The 17193-nt window shown below is 38.0% G+C and overlaps 1 protein-coding gene across 1 annotated transcript in view; it reads left to right on the top strand.

The window, feature by feature from the left end:
• The window catches only part of LOC148089171 (neuronal acetylcholine receptor subunit alpha-7-like), a 29647-nt gene that overhangs the window by 9518 nt on the left and 2936 nt on the right, over positions 1–17193 (top strand). The window contains exons 2-9 of the mRNA XM_087803899.1: positions 3221–3360; positions 6802–6846; positions 8667–8776; positions 13724–13803; positions 14676–14843; positions 15699–15893; positions 16116–16202; positions 17084–17193. Coding sequence (XP_087660025.1) covers positions 3221–3360; positions 6802–6846; positions 8667–8776; positions 13724–13803; positions 14676–14843; positions 15699–15893; positions 16116–16202; positions 17084–17193 — 935 coding nt within the window. The remainder of the gene's footprint in view (positions 1–3220; positions 3361–6801; positions 6847–8666; positions 8777–13723; positions 13804–14675; positions 14844–15698; positions 15894–16115; positions 16203–17083) is intronic.

Genomic DNA, 17193 nt, shown 5'->3' with positions numbered 1-17193 from the left:
CCTTTTATCATGGTTGTCATGGATTCCAAAAAACAAGGCCTTGTTTAACATTTAAATATGTGAAATATCATTTTCAAAAGTCTTAAAAACGTGAAGAAGTAATAATGATGTGTTTCAAATCTCAAAAATATCTGGTATTTGGAATTTGTTGTGGTGGTTAAAAGTGGTTGGAGATTACATGTATAGAAATTTTCAAGACACCTACTAGTATCAATAAGTATGTATTTTTATTTATATTTAAAAATGTAAATGCTTGTTGATTGTTAAGTTAGTTTCCCATTAATTTTTAAACAGTATTTTTTTTTAATTTCCAAAATAAATTAAATGTACAATGTGTATTTCTTTGGAAATCAAATTAAATAAATACATGAAAAAACATACAGTATATATCTATATATATAAAATGTCAGCGGACTGAAAACACTTATTTTTCTGCAGATTAAATCTTGTTTACCATAACCACACCCAATCTGTTGTGATTGGTCCAGTATCAAGGTTTGTCACTGTTCATCATGAATCCCTGGAAGTCTCCACCTCAAAGGGACTCGTGGATTAAACAAAGCTGGTGTGATTACAGCTGGCTGCAGGAGGAGTGAAGCCATTATTACGTCATAATGGATTCCGCTCTCGTAACCTCTTGTTCGTCGGGATTTCATATGGGGGAGAACTTTATAGTAAGAACTTAAAACATGGTCATGATGAGGGATTTACTGCATCTTGGAGAGGAAGACTACAACATTTAAAACATGCGTGTCAGGAGAGTTGGGTTTTCACCTTAAAGTGTCATGTAAAAGGGCATGAAAAACATACAATAAAGAATACAACGAGATTGGCTGACAAATGCAGAAACCGTGTATAAAGTGACATTAATAATTCAAATGGAAGTCCATGTAGAATAAAAGGTAAGAGTACAAAGTGGGGAGTTTATTGCCAGTTGAACTCTGCTTGTGGTCGCATGAATTCATCGTGAGAAAAAGAGCTTATAGAATCAGCTTTTCTGCTTTCGTGTAATTATGGCTCCATCTGTCTCTGCCTCCATTTAGTTGGTCGTCGTATGCTTCTCTGTAAGTTATGTAATGGTATAGACTCATGTGTGTGTGTGTGTGTGTGTGTGTGTGTGTGTGGGTGTGTGTGTGTGTGTGTGTGTGTGTGTGTGTGTATGTGTGTGTGTGTACGTTAATCCAGGGAATTATGAATCTTAGAGAGAAAGAAAGGACGGATGGAGGGATAGACAGTTGGATGGATGGACCTTCAATCGGATGGATGGACGGACGGACGGACGGATGGATGGATGGATGGATGGATGGATGGATGGATGGATGGATGGATGGATGGATGGATGGATGGATGGATGGATGGATGGATGGATGGATGGTTGGATGGATGGATGGAAGAAAGGATAGATGGATGTATAGCTAGATGGATGGATCGAGGGAGGGAAGGATAGATGGATGGATGGATAAATGGATGGATAGATGAGTGATGGATGGGTGGATGGATGAAAGGATAGATGGATGGATAGTTCAATAGATGGATGGATGAAAGGATATATGGATGGATGGATGGATGGATGAAAGGATAGATGGATGGATAGCTAGATAGATCTATGGATGGATGCATGGATGGATGGATGCATGGATGAATAGATGGATAGAAGAAAGGATATATGGATGGATAGCTAGATAGCTGGATGGAGCGAGGGAAGGAAAGATGGATGGATGGATAAAAGGATGGATAGATGATACATGGATGGATAGCTAGATGGATGGATGAAAGGATAGATGGATGGATAGTTCAATAGATGAAGGATAGATGGATGGATAACTAGATAGATGGATGGATGGATGGATGGATGGATAGCTAGATGGATAGATGAAAGGATAGACAGATGGATAGATGGATAGATGGATAGATGGATGGATGGATAGTTCAATAGATGGATGGATGGATGAAAGGATAGATGGATGGATAGTATATGTTACACATCCAATGGGATTATTTCTGCTTCAATCTAGACAAAATAATTATTGAAACCAAATCACTTCTTCTCACTTGTTGTTATCATGAATCAAACTATAATTACAGTGTTAGTGAAGCTCCCTGCATACAGTCAATGTCTTTATTCTGCCTCCCCCGACACGTCGGGAAGGACGAGGCGGAAATGAGCGGAAGCTGTGGAGTGAGTCAGTGAAACCCCGTGTCAAAGTTGCAGAACCAAAATCCAAGAGTTGGTCGAGGTCTGAAAGTCTCACGATTGCTGCGAGAAACAAAATCAACAGCATCAAACATTCAGTGCAACACGCCGCCGTGCACTTTCATCACACTGACAAGCCACCCGGGGAAGTCAACCCCGTCTCGTCGGGCAACACCTGTGTGTGGTTCTGCCTGTCCGAGCAGATCGACTCACAGAGTCCTCGGTGGGTTTTGTTTTGTTGCTCCGAGGCGTCAGAAGGTGTTTACATCTGTCAGGGCCGGTGAAGAGAACCTGTGGAAACACTTTCTCTATTGAACATTTCTCAATTGAATCATGTCACGGAGACCGACGGCCTTGAACACCCTCTTGTTACCCGTTTATCACATTTTGAAGGTACATTAGAAGCTCCATCAGTGGCCATTATTGATTTGTCTTTCGTCCCGCTCTGTGGATTCAGGGATGATGAAAAGTCAATTTTGTTTGAACCTTTTCTTGATTCTTTTTGTAGAACTTATGGCAAAAAAAATGTAATGTTTGTATTGAATGGAGACAATGTAAAACCCTATAAAACAAAGGTCTCAAACAAATGGTGTCCATGTTTTGATAGTACGTAACCAAGGAAGATTTAAAAGGTGTGTATTGGCAAGAATCAGGCGACACGATATACTGTATATCACGATTGTAGTATTGTCGAGTACTTGTTCTGGTATTGCAGAATGTACAGACCACATGATTCTTGACGAAGTCATAACTACTTTCATTTGTTTTTTAAACCAAAATATGTCCGAACATCAGCCTTAAAAGCTGCTGGAGTCGACTGTATCCTCTCGTCCTCAGTCATCGCCGAGATCTTGCGGCACCTCATTGTTCATTTAGAACGAAATTACTGGAGAAGTTGAACTGCATAAATAAAATAAATTAACAAATTCTGTGAATATTTGCATGTTAATTTTATATTTAAAATAGTTTTAAACCAAATATTCAACTTTAAACCATAAACTATGGCTTCTCGCTCTCGTCCTCCAGGCTGCCACGGTGGCCAGTACCAGAGGAAGCTCTTCCGGGATCTGATGCTGGACTACAATCGTCTTGAGAGGCCGGTTCAAAACGACTCCGCGCCCATCGTGGTGGAACTCGGACTCACGCTGCTGCAGATCATCGACGTGGTGAGTGTTTTTCTTTTTGGTTCTTTTGAAGACGGCACAGAAGAAACAGGAAGTAGCGACGAGGGAGAGTTATTTTTTTTATATCTTTTTTTTAATCTTTCAGCACTCTGGCTCATCGACCGTGACTTAAATGTATTCAAATGTATTCCTGATGTGACGCCGCTGCACTGAAGCTCGAACTAAACCAAATCATGGAATACTTTGTTTCACCTCAATACTTTTTGAATTAAAAAAAACAGTCAACAAGTCAACAGCATCTAAATATTTGAAGACCATGATAGTCTAAAGACAATAAGCGTGGTAAAGCTTAGAGTGAAATAAGGTAAGGTAAGGTAAGGTAAGGTAAGGTAAAACTTTATTGAAATAGTTTTTTCCAATAATACTAAATACTAAAACCCTTTATAAAAAAACTAGTTTAAGATACATGTTGAACTTCATAACTCTTGGTACTCGTATCTTGTTTGTATTATTATCTGGGTTCCAATTGGTTCACATGCTTCCAGATTCATTTTTTTCTGTTTTTAAACTTCATCTCAATTAAATGTTCTAAACTTTTGTCGCAAGCTACTATATAGTATAAAAAGGACGTTTAATTACATAAGTATAAGCAAAGTGAACGTATAAATACATAACTAAATGTATACATACTTAAATAAATGTGTGAATAATTGTTTAAATTTCGAAATAAATGACTTTGATAAAAGATCAAATGTCTATATACATGAATAAAATATATTGAAATAACGAAACACAGTAAATAGTTAAATCTAATACATGTAAAAATGTATAAATAAATATAATGTACTGTATATATATAAACACAGAAATAGCAGAGATCTATGACAAAAACTACAATCACTAGTGATTAATTTATTTTTTCACACATTTATTAGTTTAGACATTTTGTTATGAATCTGTAAGTTATATATAGACAGTCACAGTACAGATTGGAATCCAGTAGGATCTGGAATCCTACTAGTACAGATAGGAATTCCTATCTGTACTAGTACAGTTGGAATCCTGCTACTGAACGGGGATCTTAATATTGATACAGGTTAAGGTTAGGGTTAGGGTCCGAATTTCTCCTATTAGAATTGGAGATTGTCCTGGTAGAATTCCTTTTTTTTGTCCTAGGACGAATCTCTCCAAGTAGAGATTGGAATTCACTAGTAGAATCTGGAATTGTCCTAGGACGGATTGGAATTCCAATATTCAGATCCCAATACAGTAGTAGGATTCCAATCTCTACTAGTACAGATAAGAATTCCTACAGATCTTTACTAGTACAGATTGGAATCTAGTAGGATTCCAGATCCTACTAGATTGGAATTCCAATAGTCGTGGCGCTTAGTAGCTACAGCTACGCAAATATTTTCTATTTCATAAATCAGTTTTTGATCTCCTTGAACAAAATCCTGGGTCTTTTAAATGGTTCTTGTTTAGAGTTGAAGAGACAAGGATGTCTCGACATTGACTGGCCGTGTTTGTCGAACCGTTTCTCGAGCACGGATACAAAACAAAGCCGACACAAGTCACGGCCGTCACAAGGCTTTGGCGAGATGTAGTCGAGCATAACCTCGTCAAATCTACAAGACCTCAACTTGGACACGCTGGAGAAGACATGTCACTGAAACACAGGAGCGTAAAAAAAAACAAAAAACAGAAGTGATTCTCCTCAATGTCATAACGCTGACTCGTGGTTCTTAATAATGCAAAAGCTGTGTGAGTGTTTGGCGATCCCTCCATCTGCTGCCGGGTCACACCGACCGCGGAAGTGGGGCAGGTCGATGTCCAACAGACCGTGACGAACCCGTTTTTTTTTGGCCTCAAGTCTTGTCCTCGCTGCAGGTTATTGTAGTGCTCACGGCGGCGATTTTTATCATCGCTGTTCAGTTTGTAGAGACGCAAAAAGAACAACACAACACCGCGTGAACCACCGCGGACGATACTTCGAAACAAGGCCACGCCGCCAGTCCCTAATCACAGTTAAGTTTGATTGACACACAAATCCAATCTTCTCTGAATGCAAATGGACGTTTTTTTTAAATAAATGTATTAAACGAATATTCCAGAAAAGGTACAGACTCAGAGAAATGGATATCTTTTTCTGATATCTAACTTCTGAAGAAAAAATACTATTTAACACATGATATTAACATAAATAAATACTTTGGTGTCATATTATATTGAGCTTTTGAAAAATAAAAAATTAAATTAAATTGTGGACTAAATATAGGTTTTCACAGATCTTTCGTTTTTTTTTACATTGAACTTAAATTAAAAGGTGATTTATGAAAATGGGACTTTTCACAATGTTAAAAATGTATTGTGGGTGTAGTTTTTGTATTCTTTTCTTTCTGCAATAATAAGGTAATACATTTTAAAAAGAAAATAATGGTGCCCCATATGTATCACATAATGTGCGAATCAAATTGATGAATAAAAGTATAGATACGTAACAAAATGTATCAACAAAACCACCTCAGCCAGCCTAGACTCAAGGATCCCAGTGTCAGGGATAAAGTTCCACCAGCCTTAAAAAAACCCCTCTAAATTTGCAGGTGGCCGTCCATATGTCATGCCAGAAACCACCTCTGGGGACAACTTTTCAAAAATCATCGGTCTTCTCCGAAGTTTTTTCTCCTTCCAGAGCAGGTGTGGATCATTCTATTTCCCCAAAAACAGAGTTACTCTAGATTAGACCCTCAGACCCCATCTTGCTCACGTCCTCTGGGTTAAGTAAAGTTAAGCTCCCGAAATAAGACGAGAGCATGTGATTGTAGAGAAAGTGGAGACTTCAGTTCCATGTTTCTGAAGAGCTGTAAAGTGTCAAGAAAAACAACAACAACCACGCGCTGCATGGGGGCATGTTTCTCTCCTTAGCAACAGCATAAAATCATTTGACTATAATTTAAGTGCAGTTAAGAAGCTTTTCATGTCGATCCCTTTCTGGTCCCTCTGAACCCAATCAGGGCAGATTTGTCCGGTGATTACAGTCTTGTGGCGATGATATCCGCCCTTTTGCAAGTCAAGAGGCAAATTCAACTCAAACAACAACAATCCACCAGCAACAACTGCAGTTTTATCCGCCACAAAAAGGAGGCTGGTTTCTTATCATCAGCGAGAAAAAAAGGTAGTGGAGGGTGTGTGGCGGTTTCTTCCCTCACTTGTGTGAAGTCATTTCTGTATTGATCCATTGAATCAGTGCCGTGGAAAAAGAAAAATCCTCGCGGGTCAGCCGTCAGCTGACCTTTATATAAAATGTTGCGAGAGAAATAAAGAGAGAACGACCTTTGACCTCACCGTTGATGTGTGTATTAATATCACCGTCAGTCTGACAGACGTTTGTTTATTCTTTGCTCTAACCCTCTCTGCTGCTTTCTCAGTTAAAGAAGGTTTGATCACTGATGACGTCTGTTCTGGCTTTTTTCTTTTCGTCAGGATGAAAAGAATCAGGTGTTGATCACCAACGCTTGGCTGCAGCTGGTAAGATTCTACTTCCTTCTGTTTTACTTTCGTAAATATATCTAAGCATTTCTCCTGTGATAGATAACGCTAAAAGAAATTTTAAATTTTTTGTTGTTGTTGTGTTGATTTTGACCGGGATCTGAACAGCCCACAAATGTACTTTCTTACACATCAGTTATGAAGACAAAAAGGTTCAATCTTTTTCTACAGCAACATAATTTTACTTTAAATTTTGCCCTAATAAAAGCTGCACCGACATCATTTTTAAAAGAAAAAAAAGACGCATCCGCTACATTTAAAAATAAGGAAAAAATAATCTGTTTAGGTGCCACGTGTAAAACAAAAAAAAAATGTTTTTAAACTTAACACATCTTTTTAAGAGTAGTGCTTCTAACCCAGCAGTAACACGGTTAGATAAAAAAAAAAAAATCCAGTTTAAGGGCATTTTGAATGTCTTTTTTTCCAGTCTTTTTTTTTTTTACGCTGCCGTCCCGATGACCTGGCTTAGACATTGTCTTAACAGCTGCTTCATATTTCTGTGTTTACCATGACTAGTGTGTCCACCATTTTGTCTTCCTTGGCACGTTATCATCTGCATGTCAGAGCGCCTCCTGGAGTCCATTTAAAAAAAAAAAAAAGTGATAAAATTTCGGTCAATATTGCCTTTTGTTTTTTACCAGGATCATCTTTGTTGAACCCTTGATCCACTCCACATTCACATCAGTGGCGAGGCAGGGATTTGAACCACGCGGATATATGTCTTAAAACAAAATACCAAAAAATGTCAAGCAGAGAAGTGTGGGTAACAATTTTGAGCTTCTACAACCTACTTCATGCGGGAAAGGAAATCTGACAGAAGCGTAAACGCACACATTAAAGCCCCAACAGATGTGGCCTCGCCCGCCATCGGGAAATAAACCACGTACCTTCAGCATAACCTATATAAATGACTTTGTCCTGTCCGTATGTTTGACCTAAATACGCTACGAATAAAAACACAAATGGCCCAAAGGCTTGCAATAGTCAGTGGTGTCACCAGTTCAAATTAAGCCACTTTTAATCTTAAAAACTGGCCACCCGGTTTAGGGTGTCCCCTGCCTCTTGCCCTACACAGCTGGGATCGGTGCCATAAAAGACTGAATGACATAAACAATATTCAGGGATCTCCAACCTTTTTTCTTCCTAAGGAAAGTTCTTCTTTCCAAAGAACTTGCCCCAAGATACGACACTGAGAATCCCATTGTGAAGACACAACGACAAACACAAAGGAAAGATTTACCAACAAAGAGGCGACAAACAGGAATCCGGTTTCAACTGGTGTCAGATTCTACACACATCGGATAGAATGGTTACAGGATTGTATTTCATCTTGTGCTGTTCTTGTGCAGTGATTGAACCATTTTGTTCTTTACGTCAGGAGGAAAAAAAGGCTTGTTCCCTCCCTCTCTGGGGGGGCTCTGCTATAGTTGGCACCTGGATTGTTTTTGTAATACATCAAGCAAATGTCAAAGAATCTGTTGAAGTGAAACAAGAAATATACTTCAGTGGACGAAGAGACTGTTTGGCAGTTTTGTCCCACATTCATTTTCAGTGTGAAAATATAACAATAGCATGTGTTTTATACAGTTTTACATTATTCAGTTCAACGTAACTCATCTTTCAAACATTTTAATTTTGGGTTTAACTGCCTATGGAGATCAAAAGCTAAATATGGGTTATACAATCATTTTTAAAGGAGACATAGGAGTCTGGTTTTAATCACAAAAGTTGCTGGAAATGATATTGTGATGTTTTTTAACAGCCTTTTTGGTCTTCTGCCCTTTTCTCTGCTCACCTAGTATTGGACCGACATCTACCTGTCGTGGAACCCAGACAATTACCCTGGAGTTCAGAACCTGCGTTTCCCATCCAATCAAATATGGGTCCCTGATATTCTCCTCTACAACAGGTAGAGTTTCTTATTCTTTTTCATGTTCTTCAGGTACTAGATTTCCATATTGTCTGAAGCATCTTTTTGAAAGGACAAACTCTTCCAAATATCAAACTTTGGGTAAGAAATGTGCAGTGCCACTAGATGGCGGTCTCTGCACTATTTGCTTTGAAAAACTGTTCTGATGAAACATGACAATATTTTTAAACGGATGGCGCCACCTACTGACCTCTAATCAACATGACACTGTTTCATGAAGCTTGGTCAGCCCATCACTAAAAGTTTACGCTGCCGTCTCCAACGTCTCGCCAACGATTAATCAATACCAAGCTTAAGTTAAGCTGTCTCACTCATCCTGCTGGAGCAACCTCTGGTGAAGATCTTACAGTCTGAAGATTACGATATTTATTTTAAATGATTACATTATTAATTACAGTTTAATGACTATTAAATCACACTTAAACCTCTATTTCTTACACATAAATGCACCAAGAAAGCAAGAGATTATTTGTGTGAGTTTGTACTTTTCTTGACTAAAGATTTGATTAAGATTTTCACACACAAGCTTAGTAAATCACCCTCAGTCTGTGTGTGCACCAGAAAGTAGTGAGGAAGCTTCATGAAACAGTTTCCTGTTGTTTAGAGGTCAGTAGGTGGCGCCATCAGTTTAATAATGATGATTCATTAGAGAAGTTGTTCAAAACAAATGAAAATGGTGCAGAGACCACCATCTAGCAAAGAACATTTGGACTATAAAAACATAAATTCTGACGTTGCTTTTATAAAATTTGCACGATACATAAATCAAACACTGTCATGAAAGCGATACAGAAATATGAAGAATGAGTTCTAACACCGACCAGATCTGTAATTTCACGGAACGGCTCTTAGAAGTAAACGGTACGATAAATCATTCTTAAAAGTAGTAAAGGTCAAAACGCATCAGTGTCTGGATATTTACGGCAGGAACCCTCGCACAGATCTGTGGATGTAACTAATATTCCGTTTAACAAGCTGTGACTGTAATACTCCTCTGAACACCGGGAACACACATCGGATAGAAATGTTCCAGGATGGTATTTCATCTTGTGCTGCTCTTGTGCAATGATTGAACCATTTTGGGTTTGTTTTTTTTTATGTTCGGGAGGAAATGAAAGGCTTGTTCCCTGACTTACTCTCTTGGGGACTCTGCTGTAGTTTTGGACGAGTGTTTTTGTAATACATCAAGCAAATGTCAAAGAATCTGTTGAAGAGAACAAAGAAATATACTGCAGTGGACGAAGACTCTGTTTGGCAGTTTGGTCCCGCATTTGAAAAATCATGTATTTTTACACAGTTTTACATTATTTAGTTCAACGTTATGCGTTTAGTGAAGGCTTTTTTTTATCTAACAGAGAGTCTTAAAAGACAAGAAAACACTAAATACAAGAGAAAAAAGATTTTTTATGAAGTAAGTCAAGCGTCGTGCTCTGCTCTTTAACATCTTCTAACGTCTCCTCAGAGACGAGTCGCTTCAGGCCGTATCTTACGAACATTTGGCCGAGCACCGAACAAAAAAACCATTCGCATAATTTACCCTCTTGCAAAACAGCTGTGGCATTAAAAATAAAAAAATAAAAAAGGGCTGAAGTCAGGTCTCATCCCTTCACATATCTGAAATGCTTTCAGACTAAAGTTAGAGCAGGAGGCTGAGGGTTTGCAACGTTCTGCCAAATAAGCATGAAAAAATGATGCACATTTACAATAATTTTGCAAGTTGGAATTTTCAAAGGAAAGTGCTTCGTTGGCTGAAAAGATGCTTGTGTCTGTCACAAACTTCTATATTCGTTTTTTTGGAGGGTTTTTTTTTTTGTAGAAAGACTTGTCCATACTTTAAACACTTTAATGTGAAAAAACAATGACACAAAGAATTGGACCAGACGGAAAAAAACAAGTGTAACTTTTGAAATCTTTTTTTTTATCTTGTAAAAGTGGCTTAAATATGTAAGAAAATCAGTTTATTATCTGGAGATACATATTATATAGTAGTTGATGATAATAATGATGATTAAGAATTTCAGATATTTTAAGTTGCATTCACACCAAATGTGACTCTGCGAATCTTCCTGCAACAAAAAAACTGTTTAACTACTTGATATTGCATATCGACAAATAAACAGTTACCAGCTCATCTAACTGTTTATTTGTTTATTATTTTCGTGTTATTTATTTACATCTCACTGAAGCCCAACTCAGATTACGAGTCACTTATCTTGTTTTATTGTAAATATAGTGTATTTTCACAACACACCTTACTAGCAATTAATGTCTGATTCTGAAAAAAAGTAGGTTAATCAGCTGGGGGAGATGGGTCTAAAGTTATAGGAAAGTCAAAGTGAAATATCCAACAGGTAGAATTGTAGCTCTGGTTCTATTGTGTTCTTCATATAATAAAAACAAAAAAAACATTTTGTGCTGTAAAAACATGATGAGAAGACATGACTGTTAAATGGGAATGATAAGAAATATGTTTTAAAAAACAACCTCCCGGACTCTTTTTATATCCTAAAACCATCACTTCAGCATCGATATGTTTGGATGTCGTGGTGCGTGATTTGTCTCTGGATGATGGCGGCGGATGATTCGTTTGGGGAAGTGTGCGTCTGTGTTTGTGGTAGGAATAAGTGTGTCACAAAAGTAGAGACGAGAGAATAGTTTTAGCAATCTAAACCCAGCTTTAAGCGGCTTACACAGAGGATTAGCGAGCTCTAATGATTAAGATGCTATTCAACTCACTGAGTCTTGGTTGCCACAAATTCTTACTCTTAAAAGGTGGGATTGGCGATGTTTCCCCCCTTTTCCGTTAAATCCTTTAACGCCCAGATTACAACGATTGATTTAATGCTCTTAAGACAGAGAAAAAAAGAGTCATCTTTGAAACATGCATTTTGAAATCTCGAGACGTTCATTTCTTTTCAAAACGAACTGCCTTGATATGTCAAAAACAAGTCAAAAAAACTGTAACCATGAGAGTCTGAAAAAGGGCGTTGGAATTTTGAGTAAAAACGTGACTTGCTGGAGACGACCTACCCCTAGTGATGGGCTGATGAAGCTTCATGAAACAGTGTCATGTTGTTTAGAGGTCAGTAGGTTTGCGCCATCAGTTTTAAAATTATGTTTCATTAGAACAGTTGTTCAAAACAATGGAGAATAGTGCAGAGACCGTCATCTAGGGGACTCTGAATATAATGACACTGCTTCATGAAGCTTCATCAGACCATCACTTCCTACCCTACCTTCAAGAGAAAGTTTAATATTATTTAATATGTTATATACAATTTTCAGCAGTTGTTGCACAGTTGATGAGCATATGTATAATTTCCCAAAAATATTTGTTTTTATTTTCGAATTTTCTTTTGCTATAATTTTCAAATTAATCCTATATTTTTTTTTTATTACGTTTTTACTTAAAGCAGGTATGGATCACTTTTGAGAAATGTAGCGAAATAAACATATAGATATTTTAGTTACCGCTAATTTGTTTATTCATTTGTACGTCGTTAAAGTTTCCTGGAAATCTATGGGGTGTATATAAAATTAAAATAAAAAGGGGACCCATTCTGTCGGTTTATTTTTAGGTAGTGGTAAACTCAGATTACTCAACTTTTATATCTTCTAATAGCATTTATTAATATCATGTGAATGGACATAAAATGAGTCATACAAATATAGAATTAAAGTTTACAGCAAAAACATACATCACTTAATTTTCTGTGGCAAGGGTGGATATTTTTACTTACATATAACTAATCGTCATGAGAGGTTTGAGTCGCCTGCTGACCGACCGGGGACTATGGAAGTGAAGTGTTTGTCTCAAAGCAGGAAAAAAGCACCATCAAACTGTCAGCCTTTTCTTCTTCCCTGTCCACAGATGTGGACTTAAAAGCATCTAACAGCACATTAGGCGCTTGAGGGAAGAGATCTGGGCCGTAAACTGTTTAAATTGGCTCTAGTTTGACAGTCCACAGAACAAGATGTCTTTAATCCACCGTTTTGCAGCTTTCATCTATTTTTATCTACTTTTTTGATTTTTGATTCTGTTGCTTCCCCCTCAGAGAAACCGTAGTTTGTCACTATCAACTTGTGTCCAAGAAGGTTCTCGTTCATCCATGTCTTTGTTATCCAAGTGGTTTGAAAGCGAGTCAACTGGACTGTGTAGAGTTCTAGGAAGACGTTTGACCTCTCATCCGAGACGTTTCTTCAGTTCTAAATGAGCTGCGGTTATGTCTCAAAACATGGAATAGAGTCTCATTTGTTTATCAAGTTGTCAATTTAGCAATGCTTTTCCACAATGAGAAAGTAAAGATTACCCTGAGGACAATCAACCAACATTAAAACTCTTTTCCTTCAGTTGCTGATCAGATTAGCGAATCCAAATGAAAAAAAACTACAAACTTATTTCACGTTTATGCCTCCTTTTGCCTTAAATAGTGAGGTTTGCTAACAATGGCTCATTACTACTGTATATAAAAAAAAGTTTTTTAACACTCAAAATAAAACAACTTTTAGAACATTTCTGTTAGCTAAGACGCTAACCTGATAAGGAAAAATGCTGATTCGGCAGGTTAAGATTTCATCAGTGAGATCGGCTCACACGTCTGTGCTTTTATCTTATCATCTTCTCAAGATAACAGTTGAAAAAAAAAAAGGCCCATTTGCATTTTTGGATTTTGAGCATAAAAGGAAGATAATCGGTGAATTTGGTGCCTGTAACGGCAAATCTAATTCGACGTGAACATTTCACATTCGTGTTTCTGTGGCGCTCTCTTCTGTCTTTGGAGGCACAATGTGATTTCACAGGTTACCAACTTCATAAAAAGATTTTTGAAAAAATCTTTTATACACATGCTGACGCCTGAAAGAAAAACTGCTCCCGCTCCCCACATAAGAGGATCTTTGAAACTTTTCGAAATATTCTTCCTGCAGTGCTGACGAGAGGTTTGACGCAACGTTTCACACCAATGTGCTGGTCAACGCCACAGGGTCCTGTCAATACATCCCACCAGGTGAGTGTCTGTCCTTTTATTGTCGACATGTAGTGGGTGTTTATTTTCTTGTTTTCTCTATACATAGTCCACAAAACAATGTATCGATAGTCGACTATAAAATGTATATCGTATTTTCCGCACTATAAGGCGCACTTAAAAGCCTTTAAATTTCTCAAAAAACGACAGTGCGCCTTATAACCCGGAGCGCCTTATAAATGAACATTAACTGGTGGGTGACTTGTTTACATCACAGGGTGCGATTAACGACGCACGTCACATCATGGCGGACGACTATGGAGTAAGATTACTGCCACCGTTTTGAGCGAGTGTGTCTTGGTTGTTGTAAAAAAACATTTTTTTATGCAAAATCACTCTGCTGCGCTCAACCGGTTACGCGCTCTAGTTGTCATACACGCGCTCAACTTCTCTGCTTCCCACTCAACATTTGTCTGCTCAAAACACTAGTCTCACAAGCTTCTGCTTGAAGCCTTTTAAACATTGTTACCATGGGAGTGAACGGAGTTGTCAGAATGCTTAATAAAGTTTTCCTTTATCTGACTGTTTCGTTGACATTCCCTTTAGCACAGCTTTATCTACTGGACGCATAACGTAACCTCATTCAAACATTTGACTGTATCTTTTATTCTATGCGCCTTATAATCCAGTGCAACCTATTTATGAAAACAGTTCTAAAATAGGCCATTTATTAAAGGTGCGCCTTATAATCCGGTGCGCCTAATAGTGTGGAAAATACGGTACATAGTATATATCTATACTAAGGCCAAAATTATAAACGTGAAATTAGTTTGCTTAAGTTTGTTTAGTACATGTATACATATCACCATCGACTCATAACTACATTAATAATGTTTTAAATATATATTTCTCAGGAATTTTAAAGAGTACCTGCTACATAGACGTGCGGTGGTTTCCGTTCGACATACAAAAGTGCGACTTGAAGTTCGGCTCGTGGACGCACAACGGGTGGTTGTTGGACCTCCAGATGATGGACGTGGACGTCTCCACGTACATACCCAACGGCGAATGGGACCTCGTAGGTGAGAGGGAAACGTCTTTATTTCTCTGGCGAAGTGAGACAAAAGTCACGTGTCGTAAATGTGATCGCTATTAAAACAACATTTATCATTTTAAGGCAGAAATAACGACACAATAAATCGTCACCGATTAATTTTTGTATTTCATTTTTTTTTTCTTTTACATCAAATTAGATGTTTGTTTTTTTTGTTTTAAATATTTGAAGCCCTTACAAGTATTATCTTTCGAAGAATACTTGCCGTCATCTGACAGGCTTCTCTGGTGATCAGATGTTAGCCGTTGAGAACTCAGCTGGCTGATGGACTGTGTGTGTGTGTGTGTGTGTGTGTGTGTGTGTGTGTGTGGGTGGGTGGGTGGGTGTGGGGGGGGGGGACAGCTGGCCCATTGATGGTAGGCTTAATTCGGGCAGCAAGCTGGCCAGAAACACACACTGTCCCTTAGATTATACCCATGTTAGCTTTTATACACACAAACAAACGTACACAGACACACAAAACAATTATTTTATTTTGATCCTAAATCAGCATTAATCTTGTGCCTTTACTAGCGCTTCTCAAGATTAAACTATTTTGTTACTGGCTGTAACACTGTAATTGCAAGAATGGGCGCTTTCTTGAACACTGAAGCGTCTCCAGTTTACATTCGAAATTGGAAGCTAATAAGGTACGATCGGTAATTTATGGGACTTTAATTATTTATAAAACAGCTCGAGAGTTGTTTTGGATGAAGAAACAAAAAACAAAACCGTTGTAGTTTTACATTTCTTTTTTTAAGAATTCAAGTACGGTTAAATGACATTCAGAGGAATCCGTCCTTGACGCTAATCCTACTCTTGCCGTTGCTTATTTCTCCTGCAGGTGTTCCGGCCAAACGCAATGAGCTGTACTACGACTGCTGCAAAGAGCCGTACCCCGATGTGACGTTCACGGTCACCATGCGCCGCCGGACGCTCTACTACGGCACGAACCTGCTCATCCCCTGCGTGCTCATCTCTGGTCTGGCCCTGCTGGTGTTCCTGCTTCCCGCTGACTCAGGGGAGAAGATTTCGCTCGGTACAAACACACACAATCTAATGCTGACACACACACACAATGACGATGAGTCATCACTACAGTCATGCACCGGGACACAAAATGAGACTCGCTGTTGTTGCTGATGTCGAACAATTAGCATCTCAGCTTGTGGTGGTGAACCAGCACCTGAAGAAAAGCCAAATGCGTGTTGGAATTATTGTGTTGTGTTTATTGAAATGCACGTCTTTGGTTGTGTCGCAGGCATCACAGTGCTGCTGTCTCTCACCGTCTTCATGCTGCTGGTGGCAGAGATCATGCCCGCCACCTCCGACTCCGTCCCTTTGATCGGTGAGATGCGCGTCTTACGTTTTTGATCACTGAATCTGAAGGGGAACAAAAAAAAAAAAGACAATCTTTCAAACTTCTCTTTGTTCTTCAACCACGTATCCACAAAGAACTAACATTGAAAAAACCTTCAAAGAGTTGATTGATAACTATGTTTACACATTAACTCAATTAACATATGATCTGTAAAATACGTTAATAAGACCAAAAAAGTCTTAAATGTTCATGTTTTTTCCAATCAATCACAGGTTTTTCTTTCCTTTTTTCGGTTTTATTCTGATTTATTTTAACTTATTGTTTTTATAAAAACCTTGAACTAATTTTAATTTGAATGACTCTTATATGAGACATACGTTTCTTTTTCTTTTTTATTATTTCAGATTTAAAAACATTTATATAAAGTATAATATCAATTATAATGTTATAATAAAAAAATAATTATTTTTTATTATATTGTATCTTTTATTTTTTTTATTTTATGTTAACTTTAAACTTTGGGGTTAAATGTTATACTAAAATAATTTAAATTAAAAAATATATATATTTCCGTTCTAAGCCTCTTAACAAGATGGTTTTAAAAATGTTCTCAAAAATCCGGACAATCTATGAAATACATTTCGGTTTTTCTCTCCATTCGTTCCACCCGACATGTACAGCTAATCTTTGTAGCCGTGCATCAATCAGGAACTTTGATCCGAAGAAGAAATCTGACTTGAAAATCATCTTGATAATGTTGTTGCCGATGTACATCCAACCTCTTGAGTTATTTTGGTTTGCTTAACGGATCCATCTTAGAGTCAGCGGTCACGATTGTTTCACATGCAAGTGGCTTTTCATTTTTTCTAACTCTGACGATAACGTAAAACGTGTCTTTTCTCCCTCAGCTCAGTACTTTGCCAGCACAATGATGATCGTGGGTTTGTCTGTGGTGGTGACCGTCCTGGTTCTGCAGTTCCACCATCACGACCCACATGGAGGGAAGATGCCAAAATGG

This window comes from Callionymus lyra, chromosome 1 (assembly GCF_982586985.1).
Source record: "Callionymus lyra chromosome 1, fCalLyr1.hap1.1, whole genome shotgun sequence".
NCBI classification, from domain to species: Eukaryota; Metazoa; Chordata; class Actinopteri; order Syngnathiformes; family Callionymidae; genus Callionymus; species Callionymus lyra.
Note: the sequence above shows the minus strand (reverse complement) of the source record. Positions and strands in the feature narration are given on the sequence as shown.